Source organism: Pezoporus flaviventris, unplaced genomic scaffold (assembly GCF_033815535.1).
Source record: "Pezoporus flaviventris isolate CSIRO_AGI_PZ_B2104156 unplaced genomic scaffold, CSIRO_AGI_Pfla_v1 ptg000008l, whole genome shotgun sequence".
Lineage (NCBI taxonomy): Eukaryota > Metazoa > Chordata > Aves > Psittaciformes > Psittacidae > Pezoporus > Pezoporus flaviventris.
The window spans coordinates 2,825,479-2,846,490 of record NW_026892556.1 but is presented as its reverse complement, the minus strand read 5'-3'; the positions used below and the strand labels follow the sequence as shown (position 1 = coordinate 2,846,490).

The following is a 21,012-nucleotide window of genomic DNA, read 5'->3' as shown; positions in this document are numbered from 1 at the left end:
TACAGCTTCGTGGTCTTTATTTGGTTTCAGAGGTGGAAAAAAGTGGAGCCAGACTGCAGCTTTAAGCCTTTATGCCTGAATCAACCTCAAACACTTGGTATATTTTACAGCTGATTGGCTGTACAGGTCAGAGAGCTGAAGTTCCAGAGATGAACATTTAGGCACGTATGCACACCCTTCCCCAAGGCATCCTTTATTCTGCTCAGCCAGTTAGAGAAAAGCCTGCTGCAGGGGAAGTGCCCCCTTTCCGAGCTGGACACACGGGACTGAAGACCTATTTACTGTCACAGTAGAAAGTCCCAACAAATATCTAACCCCACCCCTGTCTGCAAGGGGAAACTGGTTCAAACCATGCACCACGGAGACAATCCTCTCTCAGGGGATCCTTTAACTTCACTGGCACCACAGAATCCTTGAGCAAATCCAGCTCCCAGTGGGGCTGCCCATCGCTGCCTGCACCCAAAGCAGAGGTGCGGAAAGTCGTAAGTCCATTATTTCTACTTAAGCCAGAAATCCCGTTAATGCCATTTGGAGGCAGCTCTACAGCAAGAGCTCTTGATCTGCTCTGTTTGGGATGCACTCTCCCTCCCCAGGAACTCCCACACAGGAAAAAACCACACAGAAGGAAAAAAAAACAAAAAGCAATCCATTGCAAGCCAGTGTCCGATGATTGTCTCTTTGGGGAGGTCAGGAATCCAGGGCAGGGCAAGGCAGGGGAAAGGAGGAGGATGGCAGGTGGAGAAGGAAGTTAGAAACAAACTCAAAACCACCAAGACACAAGGAGGAGCTCAAAGCTCCTCAACAGCTGATGGCACTGGGTTGCTGTTTGCTAACAAAGTCTGAAATGAAGTCAAACTCGTTCTGTCCCAAGAATAGCTCTGGCAGCTCCTGAATCCGGTCCAACCCCAGTTCCAGGACAAGGGATGTCAAGACCTCCTCATCTATGAGATCAGTGTCCATAACGTTCAAGGTCAGCGCTGGTGAGGGCATGTGCTGCATGCCTGGGTGCTGGCTTGGCCCCACTCTGTACTGCTGGGCACCAGCTCCCATGGGCCCATTGCTCATACCCAGGGGATGACCCTGGTACTGGGTGTTGAGTTTTTGTAGGTGCATGCTGGCCATCAGCTGCTGGGTGCCCACCGGCCCCATGTATTGCTGCTGCTGCTGGCTGGGGCTGTTGAACATCATCGCACTCTGCATCTGGTGGTGGCTCATCTGTCCGTTGAGGTTGGGTCTTGGCCTCATCGCACCATCCATGGTGGCCCCTCCATAGGGCATCATCTGACCGGCGGCAGGCAGTGTCCTCAGCACGTGCTGCCCATGCTGCGGGGGTCCCTGCAGCCCGCTCACCCCCATGCGGTAACCCTGCAGCCCGCTGCCACCGTGGCTCATGGACATCATCATGTGCTCGGCCATGGCTCCAGGCCCCTGCAAGGCGACACAAGGCTCAGGGCAAGGCTCCGGCGGACACCACCGCGTCCCGCTCCCGTCCGAGCCGGCTCCGAACGAGGATCCCCACCGCCGCCCCGGGGGGGAAGGCGCCGCTCCGCACCCTTCCCCGGGAGCCGCTTCTGTCTTCCGTCTGCCCGCGGACAAAGCGCGGCCCCGCACCGCCCCGAGGAGCCGGGCTCTGCCCGCTCGGGTACGCACCGATCCGGGGCTCCGGCGGGCAGCAACTCCAGCGGCAGCAGCGAACCTCCGGCTGGAACTCGGCTCCGCTCGTTCTATGCGCGGCGTCCCGGAGCCGGCTCTTATAGAGCCGCGGCAGGGGCGGGCCCGGCCCCCCGCCAGCCATTGGAGCTCGGAGCGGGGCTGCCCAGCCCCGACGGGGCGGTTCGTTGGCTCCGCCGCGGCTCGGCGGCCGCTGCCGGGCTCTGGGAGCCGCGCTCTGTTCTCCCAGCGGAGCCCATCTCGAGGGGGACCGGCTGTCTCCAGCACGAAGGGCACCAGAGCACGAGTCTGAGGGTGTTCAGTCTGGAGAGGGCTCAGGGGGTCCTCACTGCTCTTTACAACTGCCTGAAGGGATGGAGCCAGGAGGTGGTCTCTGCTCCCAAGGAGCAAATGACAGGACAAGAGGAAACGGCCTCAAGCTACTCCAGGGGAGATTTAGACTGGAGATTATGAACAATTCCTTCCCCGAGGGTGCTCAGGCATTGGAACAGGCTGCCCAGGGCAGGGCTGGAGTCACTGTCCCTGCAAGTGTTCACACACTGTGTAATCAAGGCGCTCAATGCCATGGGTTAGTGGTGGCCTTGGCAGTGCTGGGGAACGGTTGGACTTGATGATCTTAAAGGTTTCTTCCAACACAGGTGGTTCTATGATGTTGGCAAATCCCCACAATCAGAGCGCTGGGTTTGGGTGCTCCCCCTGGGATCTGAGGTGCAGACACCTCGGGCAGGCTGGGGAGGAAAGCATCAGACAGCATCCAGTGCCAGGGCCAGCACCCCCAATTTCCCACTGATACCCTGCTGAGGGTGAGCATCCCCCCAAGTCCAAACTCTGCTCCTGAGCAGGGTGCCATGGTCCAGCCGTGCTGTGCCTGGTGTCACCATGCCCACAGATGGTGCGTGCACCATTCTGCTTTTCCATATCAGCATCAACAAGGGCAAGGGACATGGAGGTGGCTGGAACAAGGGATGGTGTCCCCAGCGTGGATCCCTCAGTGTGGTGTGGGCACCATGATTCCTTCAGGGATACTTGGCTGCAGGAAACTTGGGCCATCCCTGTTCCCTACCCCACTTATGTGCCTTGGGGTAAGGATTGGGCCTGGGATGAGTTTCAGGCTGTGGAGCCTCAGCCGATGAAGCAGTTGGATAATTGTTTACTGGAATTACATCATGATTGGGTTTTGACTCCGGAGATTGTGACAAACGCTCCCATAGACCTGCCTGAGAGTGCACACGCAGACGCACACCCAGGCAAGAAACAAGAACAAGAGGAGTGTCTGCCCTCATCTTTGCAGGTGCATCCAGCCATAAAGACCTCTCCCACTTGGAGGTGCGGTGTGTAGAGCAGGTCCTGGGCAGGAGTTCTTGGACAGGAGTAGCAGGTAGGAAGTGGCGTCGCAGTGGAGGGAAGCGTCCACAGATCCACAGCCTCCCTGTTTGCCACCTTCCTGTGCTCTGTGTCATGCAGACTGCTCTTAAAGCAGTAATATCTTACTTTATAGGGACCAGCATAGACTTTGATGCATTTCATTCTGCCCAGCTAAAGACTAGTCCTGGTAGCATCTCTCTCACTGGTCTTTTTGGCCCAGAACAAGCCGTGGTTCCTTGTGCTGAGGTCTCAAGCATGAAGGACTCAAGCTACTGCATCCGTATTTACAAGGCACGGTGAGTGACTCGAGCTGCAGGCCCTCCTCCATGGAGGTGCCATCTGTCACAGGCCCTGCACAGACTGGCCTTTCTGGGGAAGCAGATAAACTGTCTGGGGCTGTCAGCTGGTCAGCACACAAACCACCTCCAGCAGTGTGTCATTCACGGCTTCCTGACGTGGGACAGCCCAATCTGGCTGTACAGGTGTCATCAGCCCGGAGTTATCCAGGGTGGATTACCCAGGCTGGGAATTAATCACACTGCTGCTCCAGTGGCACCGGTTTGGCTCTGCATGACTGGGGATCTGGAATCACCTCCTCTGTGTGTGTGTCCAGGTTAAGGCATCCATGTGGGTGGGCCTTAGCTCAGGAATCTGACCCCCAGCGTGTTGCAGACCTTCCCTTTTCCCTCTTAGGAGGGTGCTTGCAGCCTGATGCACAGCGATGCTGTGGCACCTCTCCTTTTACTTAGGTAAGATGTTGCCTCCTCGTATTTGACCCCCGATCATCAGGCACAGCTCCAGTGGCATTACTGTGATAACATCAGGTCCCCAAAGCTCCCAGAGAGGTGGCACGGGCAGAGACGTGAACGCTTGATCTCGCAATGCTTTGCTTAGGTCAGAACTGGTTCTGCTAATTGCTAATTCCAGTTGCTGATCTACAACCCAAGATCTCAGTTTTGAGGGGAGGGAAGCAAAAAAGACCATTTGTATAAAAAGCTTTGCAGGATGTAGGATGTGCTGATGAATGGAGAGTGGGTTGAGGGTTTCTGGGGGGATTTCCTCTGCCCAAGTGACTCTCACTGTACAATTCATTGTACAACCCACCCACTGCTGTGGGGTGGGACTCATCTCTGCGTGGAGATTGCAGAATGATTGGAGTAATCATGTGAGCTTTGTATTTGGGTGTAGATGGAAGGATCTGAGGAACCCAAAGAGTACTGGGCGCCCAGCTGTGTCAATGCTCGGCCCTGCAGAGCTCCTGCAAGTTTCAAAGCAGATACGAGTGCTTGTCATTGCTGTATCCGAGTCTGGCCATGGCCAGATGCAGGGCAGCAGTGTGCATAAATCACCTTCGCAGCAGCTGAAACTCCTTGGAGCTCTCAGCTGCATCACAGAGGATTCCTGGAGTATTGTTTTACCAGCATCAGGTGAGCTGCTCCTCCTGCACGCTGTTGGCTTTGCAGCAATGGATGAAGATCTTGGGCTGGAGGAGTCCAGATGTGAATCACTAAGGCATTTTGCTCCATCAAGGGTGGAGAATGTCAAGGGCACACAGCGAACAGGAGGATCAGCTATAAAACATCAAGGCAGTCATAACATGGCAGCAGCCATCTCCCATCTACCTTTCCTCCATAAACCTTGTGTCCTCAGCTCATCTGCCCCTCATCATGTGAAGATGGTACCTACATGGTGGTAAACGTAGTAGTGGTAAATGCTCCATCCCTTGACCTTGGCAATGATCAAGGCGAGTTTGGACAGAGCCTTAGGTGACATGGCCTAGCATGAGGTGTCCCTGCCCATGGCAGGGGGTTGGAACTGCATGATCTTAAGGTTCCTTCCAACCCTAACCATTCTGTGATTCCTTGAATCTACATTCTGGGTATGTGAAGAAGGAAGGGGGCAGTGGGAAGGGTTTGCAGCTCACCCGCTCTGCAGAGGCCATAGTGCTGTAAACACTGAACCAGGAGCAAATTCCAATGGAGTTTCTCCAGTTTGTCTTTAAATAAATCCATCAACAAGCCAAGATGTAGAAGTTGCATTAAATATTAAGCTTCTTGTCATCAAGTATAGCTCTGTCTGACCGGAGTCTCTGGATTGCTCTGAGATGATGGAACCAATGAATCCCAGCCTGGTTTGGGTTGAAGGGACCATAAAGCTCATCCAGTTCCAACCCCCTGCCACGGGCAGGGCCACCTTCCACTGTGTTTGCCATTAACCTGTGTGACTCGGGAGCAGAGGAAGGGCAGGCTGTGCCTCCGCTCAGCTCGCTGGGAGCTGCCAAGACACACGTGCCTTGTGTGCGAGCTCGCTGCACACGTGCCCGGGGATGCACGGCTCCCTGTGTGCACCTACAGCGACTCACCTGCCTGGACCACTACACGGTGCAAAGGTGATGGAGACCAGAGCAGGGCATGGAGGGGTTTGGTGCTTCCTGCCAAGTGGCAGCCAGGCCAGCAGCTGACCCCAGTGCTACTGTGTTCCAACCACTGAGCTGCCTTGCCCGGCTTGTAAACAACTTCTTCTAATGGCCTTTTTCCTCCTCCGGGCCAATCTTGCTCTGTGGGGGTAGATAACATCACTGGAATTCTTCCAGTGTCCTTTGCAAGCGCCTCCCGCTTTGGACTTTGGCTGAGACATGAGCTTCCTCAATTGCTTTCTCTTGTTTGCTTTCCTCTGCCTCGCACCCCTTGCGCTGCCTGCTCCCTGCTCCGTGCTGTACTGTGCTCTCCATCTCTGGGATGGAGCTGAGCCTGGCACAGCCGTGTGCCCCCTGGGATGTCCTCGTGGGGCTGGGGAGGAGGGAGCCTGGGGTCTGGCCTCTCCTCGCTGATGCGGGCAGAGCTGATGTGGGACCTGGCAAGGTCCTGCTCAGAATCCTGGCTCTTTGCCCTGCAGCTTCACCTTGTGCCAGTGCAGCCGCTCTGGGCTCGGACCTGTGCCATGGCAGGCGTTGGCTGCACTTTGACCTCAAAGGGCTAAAAGGCTTCTAGTCCTGAGGCAGAGCCAACCCCAGTTCAGCTGGGTTGGCTCCTGACCCCCAGGCACACACAGCCTGTCCCCACTCTGCCCTCACATCCCACTTACCACCCCGCAGGGGCCTCCCGTGTGGGCTCTGGCCACAGAAAGCCAGCCCTGCCTTGGAGTGAGCAGTACCCAGCCAGGGATGCACAGCCTGAGCCTGGCCCCGAGGGTGCTGCTGGGGGCAGCAGGGGCAGGCAGCTGCCAGACCAGTTTGCCTGCATGGCCTCTGACGTGGTGCGGGGCCAGGCACGTCACCAGCTCCTGCCTCTGCTGCACGTGTCCCCTGTGCTGTCACCCTGCCTGCGCAGCACAGCCAAGGAAACCGGGGCACTGATCCTGTCCTACTGGTCACAGGCTGGGCCACCAGCATGCATGGGCTCAATGGGGGCTTCCTTCCTTCCTTTCCACCTTGGAGTCTTCCAGGTTTCCATGTGGTGTCTGTGGTCCGCATCCTGTGAACCAGCACACCGAGCTGGCTCTAGTGTCAAAGGGATGGTCCACATGCAACATCACAGAATCACAGCATCTCAGGATGGTTTGGGTTGGAAGGGGCCTTACAGCTCCTCCAGCTCCAACCCCTGCCACAGGCAGGGACCCCTTCCACTAGGAGCAGCTTGCTCCAAGCCCCTGTGTCCAACCTGGCCTTGAACACTGACAGGGATGGGGCAGCCACAGCTTCTCTGGGCACCCTGTGCCAGTGCCTCAGCACCCTCATAGCCCCTCATATCACAAGGCTCTGTTCTTGCATGGTCCCTTCAATCCCATGACCATCCTTCACAGGTTCCCCGCATGTCCTTTTCCCTGTTAAAGACAAGGAGTAATCTCTGATGTGAGCCATCCACAGGTCTGCTTCAGGTTAAGAAGCTGCTTTGCCTGAGGCCTGGCTCCCATTGCTGTCTGGGCATATCTTTCTGCCCATGTGGCCTCTCTGCATGTCCTGGTCATTGTGGTCTCCTTCAGGCTGTATTTGAAGCACAAAAGGAGAGAGGCGTGCTGTGGTTTCTTTGGCAAGGAGCCTATTGAGTCAGGCATCATGCGTTAAGGCTACCTCTTCCTGGGGCCCTGTTTGATTCACTGTGTCTCTGCCAGTTCCTCCCATGGAGGCATCCCATGCATGGCAGTGGGACTGGTGGAGACGGGCAGCAGTGAGGCTTTCCTAGCTGAATGACTGCTCCTGGAAGGCACAGCATGGAGTCAGAGAGCTTTTAGGTCATTTCTTCTTATCTCTTGGTGCCTGTGTTGCTGCTGTCTTGAGGCAGATTAGCTGGTGGCGGTTCCTTTGCTCTGCTCAAGTTGCCTCACGCAACTGTCATGTATTGGGAAGTGTGGAGTAGTCAGGGCCGTGGTGGGGATTCTCTGGGGGGGGGGGGGCTGCAGTGTGGAGTTTCTTTCGTTATCATCAGAAATAGTTGTTGCTGTTTATCTGCCTTCTCTTTCCTTCATGTTATGCAACCTCCTTTGCACATGGCAGTGGTTGTTTTCCCTGGGTCGATGGAGCAATGATGCTCTGCCTGGTATTTCCAGACCCTCATGGCTATGACAGTGCTTCTCCAACCTCATTCCTGCCCAAGTGCCTTTTCATTTCCTAACCAGTCTGAGTGTTGAGCAGTGGCCGTGGCAGCCCTGGGAAGTGGTGAGCTCGCAGTGGGCTGTGTGCCTGGTGGCTCCGGTTTGCGTGGCCAGGGGAGGAATGGGGTGGATGACTCAGGGCAACTGAAAGTTCAGTCCTGGGATTGCTCCTGGGATCCAGGTCGCTGGGACCTGTTCCTCAGGTTCCTATTTTTGTTATTCATCGCCTCAGTATTCCTGAAAACAAATCCAGTTGCTGCCACCTGACTGGCATCACACGGCATCAGAGGGTGGAGGGTGTCCATGTACAGTGTGGTCATGGGCAGCGGTGCCAGTCCCATGGCTGCCTGCAGCAGGAGCTGCTCCTCTTGGGCTGTGCCATTGGGAACAGCCCCAGTTCCAGCTGGGGACCAACGTCCTCCGAAACCAGGGCAGAGCATCACAGCCTTTGCTGTCAGAGACTTCCAGGTTCTGTAGCGCGTGGCTGCAGCTTTGGGCATGGAGGCTTGTGCATGGCAGCAGGTAAAGGGCTTTGCTGGGCTTTGTCCGCTTGCTGCATCAGGGGTGAGCTGTGCTGGACCCTGGCTCACGCTGCAGGCTCGTTTCTGAGCAATAAGGAATAAAACCTCCGTGATGACAGAAACACCTCTGTGCACCTCTCACGGAGCAGCCATCCTGCTCCTACCTGCCTGCAGTTCAGTCATCTTGCGTCAGCAGGGTGCCAGTGCCAGCAGGCTCAAGCAGCACTGCTGGCCCGGTGCAGTGGATGTGGGCCAGATGTCTGGAGGTCAGCCAAAGCAGCAGGACCTGTGGCCAAAGGAAGCGCAGATCCCCCATGGACACGTTTCCTTTGTAATAAGGAAAATGGTCTGGATGCTTCAGTGAGTGATGAGTTTATTGGGAGTAACCTGAAAACATGCGCTGCCCGAAAATGTGCGCTCCTGGCCAGTAGCCATTGAAATCCATGGGAGCTTTTGGCATATGTGATGTTAGGAAAACAGCTCGTGTTGCTGCTGCCATTGTCAGGATTAAAGCGCAATTGCCCTTTTTGGGAACACTGATTGCTGAAGGCATCTGTTGTGTAAGGGACAAGCTGGTGAAAGCAGTGGAGTGCCAGGCAGGGAGAGAAACCGTCCTCCTGTTTGCCACAGGCCATGCTGTGTGCTTTTGAAAGGCGTTTGTAGTTCTTGCTCTCATTGTGCTCCTCCTGTCTGGGCTCCAGGAGATGTGGTTTGGGGATAGTTGGTGCTAGTGGGCACAGGGCGAGATGCAGGAGAGCTGCATGGCAAGGAGGTCCCTGGCTTGATGAAGGATGTAGAACTTGGCACCCTGTGCCAGCACCTCAGCACCCTCACAGGGAAGAGCTTGTGCTTAAGAGCTCATCTCAGTCTCCCCTCTGGCAGGTTAAAGCCATTCCCCTTGTCCTGTCCCTACAGGCCCTTGTCCAAAGCCCCTCTCCAGGTTTCCTGTAGCCCCTTTAGGTATTGGAAGACTCTTATAAGGTCCCTTCTGATCTTGAGATCCCTTTGAGCTTCCAAACACCTTCTGTTCTTGTGGGGGATGCCTCAGTGTGTTCTGCTGCTGGTATATTTGCACCCCGCATTACGCAGCTGGACCCACCGTGGGTGTCCATGCCCTTATGCTCTGACCACCGTGACACCCAGCACTGGGTCAGAGAGGTCCCCATGGGCTGTCCCATGCCCACCCCTCCTCGCTGCATCCCTCTGCTCTGGCTGGGTCTGACATATCAGTGCTCATTGTGAACCTGAGCTGTGCCGAGGAGGGGGAACGGGAGATGTTCATGGCATGATGTGGTACCCTCAAGGCCAGGACATGGCATGGCAGGAGGTCAGGTCTATGGGAGATGGCCCGAACTGGTGCGACCGTGGTCAATGCAACGTGTGAGCAATGAATTAACCATGGAAAGTGGGGAAGGGAAGAGTGGGGGCCTCCCCCACGGGCTACTTTGGTGGGGTTGAAAGAATGAGCAAGTTTTGAAGCTGGTGACAGCAAAGAGCAGGAAGAGGAGACGTGAGGGGTTATAAATATCTGTCTCTCAAGGGGCGAAGCAGCGAGATACGAGTTTCCATGAGCCGGCTCCTGGAGGTGACACCCTCTTCCCTCTCTCGCGTGGTTGTGCTCCAGATAACAGAAACCACTGCTGATTTCCTGAACTCGCTATCTTTGTCATAAAAAAAAAACACAACCCCAAACAGCAGCAGTTTATAAATAAGGCTTAGAAAAAAAACCACCAGAGCTGCTATTCTAAGAAGCAACGCAACCGGCAGCTTTCCCAGCGCAGCGCTCGGGTTCTGGTTCACAACAGACTCCAGCCACTTCAGAGAGAGCCCTGAAACCTTCGGCAAGGAGGAAAGGAAAGCGGGGCTGGGCTGCAGAGGGGGCAGTGGAAGAGCTCTGTGGAGGGACAGGCCAAAAGGAGCAGGTTCCCTGCTTCTGCTGGCCCCGGGCCGGGCTCACCTCTTCCACCCAGGCTTCACCCGCATCCTGGCAGGAGCCTATGGGCACAGCTACCTGCTAGAGCAGGGACCACATGGCTTCTTACTCGCTCTGCTTTTGCAACCCTGGGCTATATACTGATATCCAGGGCTAGATACTGATATCAATGGATCATACCCCACTTGGCACCATGTTGGGGCCAGACACGGAAGAAACTATCAGCAAGACAGCAGGAGTTGAAATGAATGCAGGGATGCCTGCTTCCCGCAGGGAAAGACCTGGGGTGCAGGAGCTGCTGCTGAAAGCACGGTCGGACCCATGCAGGCCAGGCCAGGTTTATGCTGGAGATCTCCAAGCTCAGAGTGTAGCAGGGAAGCAGAGCTCCTGGAAAGCAGGGACCCCCCCATCCCACCCTCCCACCCCCTGAGCCGGGTTCGAACAGGGGAAGTTCAGGTTAGATATAACACAGAAGTTCTTTACTGTGAGGGTGCTGAGGCACTGGCACAGGGTGCCCAGAGAAGCTGTGAATGCTCCATCCCTGGCAGTGCTCAAGGCCAGGTTGGACAGAGCCATTGGGTGACATGGTCTAGTGTGAGGTGTCCCTGCCCATGGCAGGCGTTGGAACTGGATGATGTTAAGGTCCTTTCCAACCCAAACCATCCCATGATTCTATGATCAGAAAGGAATGAAGCCTGGCAGAGTCCCACCTCGCCTTAAGACAGTCCCTGCTCTTGGGGCACGAACTGATCCTTTCCAACACATGGCCAGCTCCGGCTGTGCAATCTCTGGGCTTTTGCAAGCTACAGTATTGACAGAACAAGCAGTTAAACAAACACTGTCTTCTGCTGTAACGTTTGTCAGTGGAGGCCACAAACCACAGGCAGCTTGGCCTGGCTCCAGAGGAGAGACCTGCGTAAATATTCCCATGTTAGCAGTTATCTTCAAGATGCAGCCTCAGCCTTGGTCTTTCCCAGTGAAGACGGAGGGGTGATGGCTCACAGGCAAAGGCAGAGCATCTCTGCACACTGCCAGTGGAAGCTGGGGCCATGGAAACCTGTTCCCTGTGCTCCAGGGCTTCGTCTTCCGCAGCTCCCAAAGCCAAGCAGACCTTTCCTGACAACAGCTATGCACGGAGAGAGGGGCAGCGGGCTAAAGGAGGGTGTATGGCGTATCTGCTGGCAGCCCCTGTGGGCTCAGCTATGAGGAATGCCACTGGCAAAATGGCAAAACCCATGCCAGTTCTGCGTTCCGTCACATCAGAAACCTTTCCTACGTTCCCTGCTGGGATACTGGAACCATCAGCTCCCTGCAGCCAAGACTGTTGATGGGTTCTGCTCATCCAGAAAAAGGCCCTGGATACAGAGCTGTAGCACAGATGTTTCATGTATTGTGTCTATAAAGTAAAACGTTCTTTGGTGTAGTCCTTCTTGGTTACCTTGTTGATGCCCCTGACACTACAGATGGATAGGATGGGATGAGTGGGGATAGTGCAGATGGACTTGGTCATCTGCCACCTCCTTTCTCGGAAGCAGGACAAGATGCTGAACCCTCAGGGCTTCCTGTGGTCACCTTTTCAGAGGCACCATGCAACCCTGGGTGCTCCCCTGGAGAGGAGTGGCTACTCGTTGTGAATGACCCTTCATAACGGACCGTTCATGAGGAGGAAGTCCTCAGCCAGAGCAGATAACGGAGGGTGGCTCAGATTCAAGCAGCCTTGGTCCCCACCAGAGTTTGTGCAGTTCTCCCATATCTCCAGCTGATGAAGGTGTGCAATGGCTGAGCACAGGACTCTGTACCACAGTTCAGTTGCCCTGTGGACTAAGGCACCAGCGTCAGGAGTTGCACAGCTGCATATGTTGAGATGCCCCAGTGTTGAGCCTTTACCTCCCAGAGATCCATCAGGTTGCAGTATGGGAACAGAAACCTTGGCTTGCCTCGCAGGGATACAGCAGGGCTAGAAGCACTGGTGGTTGCTGGCGTGGAGGAGGATGCAGGTCTCCATGCACAGTGCTGCCCGCATCGCTGAGCCGTGTTGTGTCACCCTTCTCCAAGGGAAGCAGGTTATGAAAGAGAGGAGCCGTTAAGAGTCCCCTTCACTTGGCTGGCACCCTGGTTGCATGGGTTTTTTGTTCCTGGTTCCTTTCCTGCCGAACAAGAGCGTTTTGTTAGGTTTTCTTTTCTCTCCCATCTTTGGTGATCCCGGGAATGTGTTTCCTTCCCTGCCACGTGGCCTGCACCAGCTCCGGGCTCCAATGCCATTGAAAACTGCACGTAAAGAAGGTTGAAGACTGTAGCCTTCCAGAAATGAAACTCCTTGGACCTGTCCTGATGGGCTTTGAGCGCTGTCTGATTTCACATGAGCATGGGAGGCTCTTGGGGTTCACTCCTGGGGTATCACTGCTATAGATCCGATGTGCTCAGGAGCAGTGCTGTAATGATCTGCACCCAAAATGGCCTCTGTGGCCCCTCCAAAATGTCTATGGGAGAGGAGAGACTGCTTCACTGAGTCCTGCTGTGCCCATGCCTCTCATACCCATGTCTGCCCGCAGTGCCAGGAGCCAGCTTCACCACGCTGGAAATACTGATGGAGATAACAGTGATGCTATTGCTGTGTCTCCTCCTTGGGATGATGCTGGTGGAGATCCCTCTGCGTGCTCTCCCTAAGCTGCAGAGCCAGGACACAGGAGGGATGAGCAAAGAGCATTCTGCTGGTGGACTGAGTTTTCAGACACCCCGGTCCCATGGAAATCAACTGGAAATGAACACTGCTGAGCTTGGAAGAGGACTGATGTTAGGGCCAGACTGGTTGGGAAAAATTTCCTAGAGCTGGTATTGCCTCAGCCTATACAAACCTACCAAGAAATCGTGGAACTGGGCCAAATGGAGCAGAATTCATCCAGGGAAGTAAAGTTCAGAGCTGTAATTGGACCTGTTTCAGAGCTCTTTGGGAGTGAAACATTCCCATGTTTCCTTTTGAAGTGGATGTTTTGAAATCCCAATATTTTCCTGCTTTATGTGATTGCAGAAAATCACTTAAAGGAAGGCTCAGAATAGAAATGGAAACTCAGAATTACCTAAAATAACAAGTGCAGAGTTGTTTCTATTCCAGGTGAGGTTGGATGGGGCTTGGAGCAAGCTGCTCCAGTGGAAGGTGTCCCTGCCCATGCAGGGGGTTGGAACTGGATGAGCTTTAAGGTCCCTTCCAACCCAAACCATTCTACATTTGTATGGTGGCGACAGCCCTCCAACCCCTCCTCAGGACCTGCAGGTCCAGGATGGTGCTGAGCAGCGGTGCCAGCTCCCAGTGCAGCTCTGGTGCATGGGGGGTAGGTTTGAGTGTGGGTTTTTCCCGAGCTTGTGCAAGACGAGGGCTATAAATACCGCATCGCTTCCTGTGCGGCGCGGGGAGGAAGCTGCTCCCACAGCGAGCAGCATCCTCGGCGTGCAGGCAGCTGCCTGTGGCAGCGGGAAGATGCTGCCACGTTGTGCACACCTCGCCCCTTCCCCAGGCAGGGACTGGCTGCTCCCATGCAGAGCCAAGCCCTGCTGCTCCACGTCAGACCGGCTGCACTGCCGTGGCTCTAGAAAGCAGCACGTGGGGAAGCCAGGGTGGGTTTTCCATGGACCAAGGCAGGAGGAGGAGGGTGAGGTGTATCCAGGAACCCCAACCTGTGGGGTTCTGCTGGGGACAGACCCAGCCGCTGTCTCACCAACGCCTGTTTGGTGCGAAGATGCTGCTTTGAATGGCGAAGGGACTCCCGGAGAAGGGGGTTTGGGGTGGCTCCAAGGGCTTTGCACCCACTGAGATCTCCAGAGAGAGGAGGAGAAAGGGCCACCTCTCACTGTGCCATCACTCCCCTGGCTCTGCTGCCCAGCCCCTGCCGACAGCAGAGCTCCAAGAGAGGAAGGGAAGATGTGTCAAGGTGACTGTACCCAACCCATAAGCAGGTGATGGAAAACACCTATGGAGACACCCACAGACCACCCAGTGCATCTCCTCATCATCAAGGCTGATGGAGATTCTCTGGGGCCACATTTAGGGTATTCCAAGGGAATAAGCCACCCTCCTCCCCTCTCCCAGCTGGATCACCAGGAAGGTGAGGCTCATCAGCTTGCATGGGCATGGTCCAGTTCCCTCTGGCCCTTGGACGGGGCCTTGACCAACCTTATGTAGTGGAAGGTGTCCCTGCCCATGGCAAGAGGTTTCACCTCCCTCCTGAGCTGGGGTCCAATGCTGATCCCCGTATTCCAGGCATAACCTCAAGTAGGGCCGATGATAACTTCCCTGAGCCCCTGTTATGGTTCATTTATTGCACTCCATATCTGCAAGAGCTCTCTGCTGGTTTCTGCTGCATGAGGCAGAGCCGGAAGGAGAAGGAAGCCCCAAGCCCATATTGCATGCCATTTTGTGAGGAACTTGCCTGAGGTTTTGCATTTGGGAAGCCCCAGGGCTTAAATTGAGAACAGAATTGGTGCTCGTGCAAGTTCTGATCCCCAAGGAAGCTCCATCTGCAGGAGATGCCAAGCTCAATCTCAGCTGTCACCGAAGAAAAAGGGTCTTGGGTTGGATTCACTTGGACAGAAACGTCACCTCTTCAGGCTCAAGCACAGATGGCAAAGCACAGCAACCCTGTTCCCCGTGACTTTTAATAATGATGTTTGAAATGATCGTTAAGCAACTCTGATGCTATCGATCAGATGGCCCCGGGATTTTTGTTTGACTGGAAGTGGCAGCACTGTGTTTGCGGTTCAGAACCAGACTGACGTGGGCCTGGGGACCAGGAGGAGTTGGGGGGGGTGGGGGGGAAACTGACAGGTTTTGGAGATGGAAAACCTGCCAAAATCGACAGAATGTTTTTAAATTGTAAATGCTGCATTTCCTGAGAGGAGTGAACTCCGGGAGCTAGCACAGCGAGAGCAAACGCTCTTCCACGGCATGGTCCTCATGGGAAGAAGGTCCCTGTGCTGGGGCTTCAGGCACGGCCCTGCCCCATTGCATTTGCCAATGAAGTGTCCACCACGAAGGGACCAACGTATAGGATGGGGACAGAAGCAGGGGAGGTGTAAGGAAACCCTCCTGAGGCCTTCAACTGAGTGAAAAGCGGATGGGCCAGGAGGGCAGCTTGAGTTCCTTCTTGGGTTTTGTCACGATTAGAAGCTGAGCCCAAGGACTTGCTTTGACAACCCCTTGACAACTTGCTTGGAGCAAAAGAGACCTTTGGGTCCCTCCTGCCACGCTCCCCAGCCCAAGTGGTCCAGGAAACCCTTGCCTGGGCAGGTCCATGCTCATCTCCTCAGGCTCCGGGTGCATCCATGCCATCCCTGTCATTTGGGAACGCTGCGGGAAGCTCTGCTTCTTCATCCTCTGCTATGCAAAGGATGCACTGTGAATCGTGCTGCTCTGCAGGCTGACTGCTGCTCTGCCTCCTGGGGATGGACCCTCTGGGAGATGGGGACTCTGATGCAGTCACAGGGTGCTTTGCAAGAGGAAAAACGTGTTTGTTCTGCCATGGAAAGGTGCAGCTTGCATTACAGCAAGGACACGGGGAAGAGATGGAACACGGCGTGCAGGCAGGGAGGGGGGGAACTGTCCCATCCACTTCACGTGGCAGGAGCTGATCTAAGGGGAGGCTTCTGCGACCTTGCCAGGGCTCCTGCCCTTGCTGGCATGATCCTGCTTCCCTCTGTGCCAGTGCTGGCTGAGCTAACACGGGGGAAAAGAACCTCGGAAACAGAGCTTTGTGTTCATCCAAATCAGCCCCATGCAATGGCTGTTGGCATGGTTGGAGTCGGTGCCCTGCTGCATGGGAAGGGACCGTATCCCAGGGGCTGGGGAAGGCTGCGTCCTGCCTTGTCCAAATTAGAGCCAGAGGAATGAGTGTACAGTGCCGAGGAGAAAGGGGAAGCAGCCTGTCCACAAATCCCCCAGGATCTATTAGCAACGATCCAAACGATTCCTGACCCCAGCCCAGCTTCCAGGGCTGTGAGCGGACATTGCTCCACCCGCCGTGTACCTGCCTTGAAGGTCGATCTCTTTGCTATCTCTTGCTTGGTTATTAATGAAGATGAGGGTCCTGGGGTGCCCAGTGCTGGTGTCTGCCTGGGTGCATCTGGGTTCCACCCGGATGTCTCAGGAACGGCTTGTCCTGACCGTAAGCATGGGCAGCTCTGGGGGAGGCTCTGCTGACTCTGCTCCAAGGAACAGGAGGGAAGGAAGCAATTTGTGTCAATTTAGTAGGAGAGTCCTTCAGCCTAATTGCTGGAAGTGGCTCGGGAAGCTGACGGGCTCTAACCAGCACCGGGTCCTTCTTCCTGCCCATCCACAACGCCAGAGCTCCTCCTCGGTGCAGCTCGGGTGCAGCCTTGGTGCAAAGAGGCAGCAGCCTCACCTGCAGCTCAGTCCCAGCAGGCAGGAGCAGCGCTGGGGAGCTTTGATGGAATCTCTCATAAAGGCTCTAACTTCATTCAGTTCAACTAATGGCAGCTCTGTGCAGCTCCAGGTAAACACTGGGAAGGTCTCCAAGTACTCATGCATGGCTCAGGCAGAGACTGCTGTGAAGAAAAAGGTTTAGTCCCTTAGGGGCAGGATCCCATTAAGATGGAATTCAAAGAGTTTCATTCTGATGCTTGTAACAAACACAGGCAAATGTGGTAATTCCCCTAAATGGGAATGAAAAGCTTTGGGCCTGGCTGAGCTGAAGAATGAGACTGCATATAGACCGAGAGCCGGTGAGGACTCATTCAGAGCCTCCCAAGGCCAGAGGGGTCCTTGTCTTGGCTCTAATGAGAGCTGGGTTGCACCTTGCTCAGCGTCCAGCAATTCTGAATACAAAGCAACCCCCGGTGTTGGGCTGTTGATGAACTGTGTCCAGGCTGTGGCCACGGTGAACGTGAAGAGGCTGAGCCATAAGGAAGTAGTTAAAAGCTTGTACATGAGGGATCATGGCCGGGGGGAGGATGGACCAGATGTGATGGGGGAGACCTAGCTCTTCCCAGTGAACACGGGCTGCAGGGCGCAGCATGGGGGTTACAAGAGCATGGCATGGCAGGAGAGAGCGCTTGGGAGTCTGGGCTGAAACCTCCATCCCACGGATGGTTACGCTGCAAGATGTCCCCTGGCTGGCACCCTGCAGTGGTCCAAGATGTCCTAGCAGCAGTTGGCAGCAGTGGCTTCGATGAGGCAGTCAGGCAGGAGCCACCTCTGGTTCCTCCCCATCACAGCTGCTGTCCCAGGGTAGTGACCCTGATGCTCCTGCACCTCTATGACCCAAGCAAACCACAAGGAGGGCAAGCAGGAGAGGACTGTGCTTTGCAGGATGGGACTGATACTTTCCCCCTTGTGTTTTCTCCACCCAGTTGTCATAACCGAGATGCCTTTTCACAGCTGTCATACAGGACACGTCTCTCCAGGCTGCAGAGGAACCAATGGATGCCACCTGCTAGGGACAGATCCATGTGTCCTGGGGCCAGTTGGTTGGTTGATGTCTAAGGCTGGTCTTTGTGCTGTGCTCCAGGCATGTCTCTGTATTGCAGTGCATGGCTGTGTCTTGTCCTAAGGACGAGGGGCCAGACGTGGCCCAGGGCTGAATGACTCCCTGGATGACTCTGCTGGGTCATTAAGCCAAGATGTGAAGGATCTGTCCTTGGGAAACAGCGGATGGGCTAAACAATGCCCTGTTGCGACCATCTGACTTGAGGCCTGCCATGGGCTGGCTTGGGCAAGGAAGTGCCAGAGGAGAGATGGATTCCCAAGTGGTGCGGTTGTGCATCAGGTGGTTTCTCCAGTGGCACAGCGAGGATGCTTCTTTAGAAGAGCTCATAGAACCAGTGGTGGCACCAGGCAGCCCCGTTCCTCGGTGGCTCCGGGTAACCAACACAGGCAGGAAAGCCAGGGTTTCCATGCCATGCTCCAAACAGCAGCCACCCTCCCCTTCAAGTGTCCTCAGAGGCAGCACACCCTGGACCACTGCTGCTTTGCAGAGCTTCTGGGCCCACATCCATCACCTTTGCTGCACAGCGTGGTGGGATGGAGGCGGTTGCATTCCCACCTTCCCACGCACACTGCTTAGCCCAGTGGTTGAACCCATCCCATTTGTGGTTTGGAGGGTGGTTTTAGATAGAAGAGCCCTGGCTGCGGAGGGATCTCTTAGCTCTTCTGGGGCCAGCTGCAGTGATGATGAGCAGGCGATGCAGATGCCTCTGCATGTTGGTATCCGTGTGCTAGCCTGAGCAAAAGCAGAGCAGGAGGAGAATGAGCTGGGAGTCAGTAGGATTTATCTCGTCTGCGTCCAACTAGGGCAGAGTGCAGCAGGGAGCGGTCACGTTTCTCCTGTGCTGGGTGTATTCTCCTTCTTCCCTTACAGAAATGAAGACCTCTTTGTCACTACAGCCCCGGTACTGTGTTATGTGGGCTTCCAAGGTGCTGGGGGCCCAGAGCCACAGGGCTCCAAGCTCCATGAGATGAACGTCACTGCTCCTTTCTCTCTTTCAGTGCCGTCTGAAGGGATGCAGCAGCTCCAGTGCTACTTGCAGAGCGAGGAACTGCAGGATCCTAATGGGGCAACTGGTGGAGGGGCCACTGTGACATGGTCTTGCTGCTGGGAGCATGGCGCCAAGCTGAGAGCACGCTTGCTGTGTGCTCCAAGCAGCTCCAGCAGTCTCATGTGTGCTGGTTTGTGTTTGCAAGTTGGGTTGTTTTCCTGCTGTTCCCTTCGAGCCAGTTGGTGCTTGTGCGTTAGATGTGATAAGACAGAGATTTCCAAGCCCTCTACAGTCAGGGCCAGTGTAATCCATGGGAAAAGACTGCAGGAGGATGGGTAAGGCAACTGCTGCTCCCTGCCTTCCAAGGGAGGGTTCATCTCATTGCTCCTCACCACTGTAGAGCGGAGCTGCTGCACACTCATCCCATGGGCGCATCCCTGCCGTGGCAGCTCGGCTCCCAGGGAAGGCAGGGAGTGTTCCCCTGGCTCTGTTTGGGGAGGGCAGGGGTGACGTTTGGTTCTGGGAACCACGAGGTGCCTCCTGTCCACTTGGACCTGTCCCTTTGGCAAGTGCTGGGGGAAAAGGGTCGAGCTTACAGAATGTGGGGTCACAGGACCCCTAATTCAGCTGGAGGAAGCAGCTGCCTCGAGACAACAGGCATCCAGTGCCCAGAGGGGCGTCTGAAGTCCTAATTGAAGCCCAGCTCTGCAGGTCCAGCTTCCTGGAAGAGGGCTGGAACCGGTGCAGAAACAAGGATGCTCCCTTCTCACTGCACCCTGCCAATGGAGCCACGCCAAGGGGAGCACAAACCCATTGTGGCAGCTTAGACCCTCTGCCCGAGCGTGGGCAGCAGCACACCACAGGGAATTGGAAGGGAACAGGGAACTCTAAAGGGATGTGATGGGATCTTTCACGATATGAGTCCCCGTGCTGTCCCTGCTGCACTGTGCCCGCATACATCCCTGTGACACTGTGGGCATTCAGTGCAGCGCCGAGGGTGACTCTGCAAGCAATCAGCTCCCAGATTTTTTGCTTAAGGTCAGATCCTTTTTGCAGTCCATTTAGAAAGAGCTCCACTGGAGCAGGGTCTTGTGTCCTTGAAGGTCCCAGCTTCCCTGTACATTACTGGCCCTAAAGGCTCAACTCTGCAACTCTCGGATCTCAAGGGGATTCTTGTTCGAAGCTGCTTGAGGCCGTTTTTGGGACATGCTGTTGGGAGCCAGGGTGAGGGTGGGAACACCCAGCTCTTCCTCTTGCCTCTCTCTAGGGGCCTGCAGATGAGGGATGGACCATTAAGGTCACGAGCTGGTCTGGAACACGCAGAGTGTTTCTGCCATTGCTAGAGCATGAGTTCACATCTGAGCTATGGAAACACAGAGGAATTAGCTGTAAATATACAGTGGAAACCAAGGGAACCTGTAATTAAATGTTAAAGAGTTGTAATTAATGCTGCCTGTACGAGTACCTCAACTTCGTGTGGAATCCAGGCATTCCCTGCCGCTCCCTGTTTCCACGGGGCAGGCAGAGAGGGCAGCAGGCAGTGAACGGACAGCACCGGTGCTCACACCCGCTGTGGTCCAGCAGAGAGCTACTCAGACACGTGCGACGACAACCTGCTCGTGCATCGGTCCTCAGGGTGTTTCTGGGTCTCATCTGCTTCATCTCCCCATGGGGAGACAGGGAATGGGTGTGCTGGTGGTGTGCTTTAAGCCCAGCCTGTCGCTCAGAAACCACGCAGCCTTTCGCTCACTCCCCCCCTCCCCTTCCTCCCTCCCCTCCTCGAGGGATGGGGAGGAGAATCAGAAGAACGTTGAGATAAGAACAGCCCAGTAACTAAGGTATAACTCAAACCACTGCTGCTGCCACCAACAACAATAATGATAAGGGAAATAACAAGGGAAGAGAATACAACCGCTCACCACCCGCCAACCGATACCCAGCCCGACCGAGCAGTGATCTAACCCTTCCGGGTGACTGCCCCCAGTTTATGTAGTGGCCATGACGTGCTGTGGTGTGGAATACCTCTTTGGCTAGCTTGGGTCAGGTGTCCTGTCCCTGCTTCCTCCTGGCTTCCCCTCCTCCCTGGCAGAGCATGAGGCTCACAAAGTCCTTGGTCAGACTAAACATTACTGAGCAGCAACTAAAGACATCGGTGTTATCAGCACTGTTCCCAGGCTGAAAGTCAAAACCACAGCACTGCACCAGCTACTAAGAAGGAGAAAAACGACTGCTATTGCTGAACCCAGGACAGTCGGGCTCTGCCTGGACACCGGTGTCAAGAGCAGGTCAGACACCTATCTCTGAAGAGCAGATCTGGACTATGCTCCAGCAGGTAGAGCTGTGATGGGTAAAAGGCATCAGGAGGAGTCAAGTGATCTCCTCCTCTCTGGTGCTGCGTGAGGGGTTTGTCCCAGGGAAGCACGCTCTGAAGATCAGCTGCAGGAAGGA

The 21,012-nt window shown here is 55.3% G+C and overlaps 1 protein-coding gene across 1 annotated transcript; it reads right to left on the bottom strand.

Annotated features, from left to right (window-relative positions):
• Positions 1-1,736, bottom strand: LOC133267563 (cbp/p300-interacting transactivator 3). The gene is made up of 2 exons (XM_061449910.1): positions 1,651-1,736; positions 1-1,428 (listed from the first exon to the last, which is right to left on the bottom strand). The coding sequence occupies exon 2, from the start codon at positions 1,414-1,416 to the stop codon at positions 799-801; it is 618 nt and encodes a 205-aa protein (XP_061305894.1). The 5' UTR covers positions 1,417-1,428; positions 1,651-1,736; the 3' UTR covers positions 1-798.
• Between the last annotated feature and the right edge of the window lie 19,276 nt (positions 1,737-21,012).

What these genes read in the sequence shown, in the direction of transcription:
- LOC133267563 (XM_061449910.1), bottom strand. Translation starts at nt 1,416, where the DNA reads ATGGCCGAGCACATGATGATGTCCATGAGCCACGGTGGCAGCGGGCTG.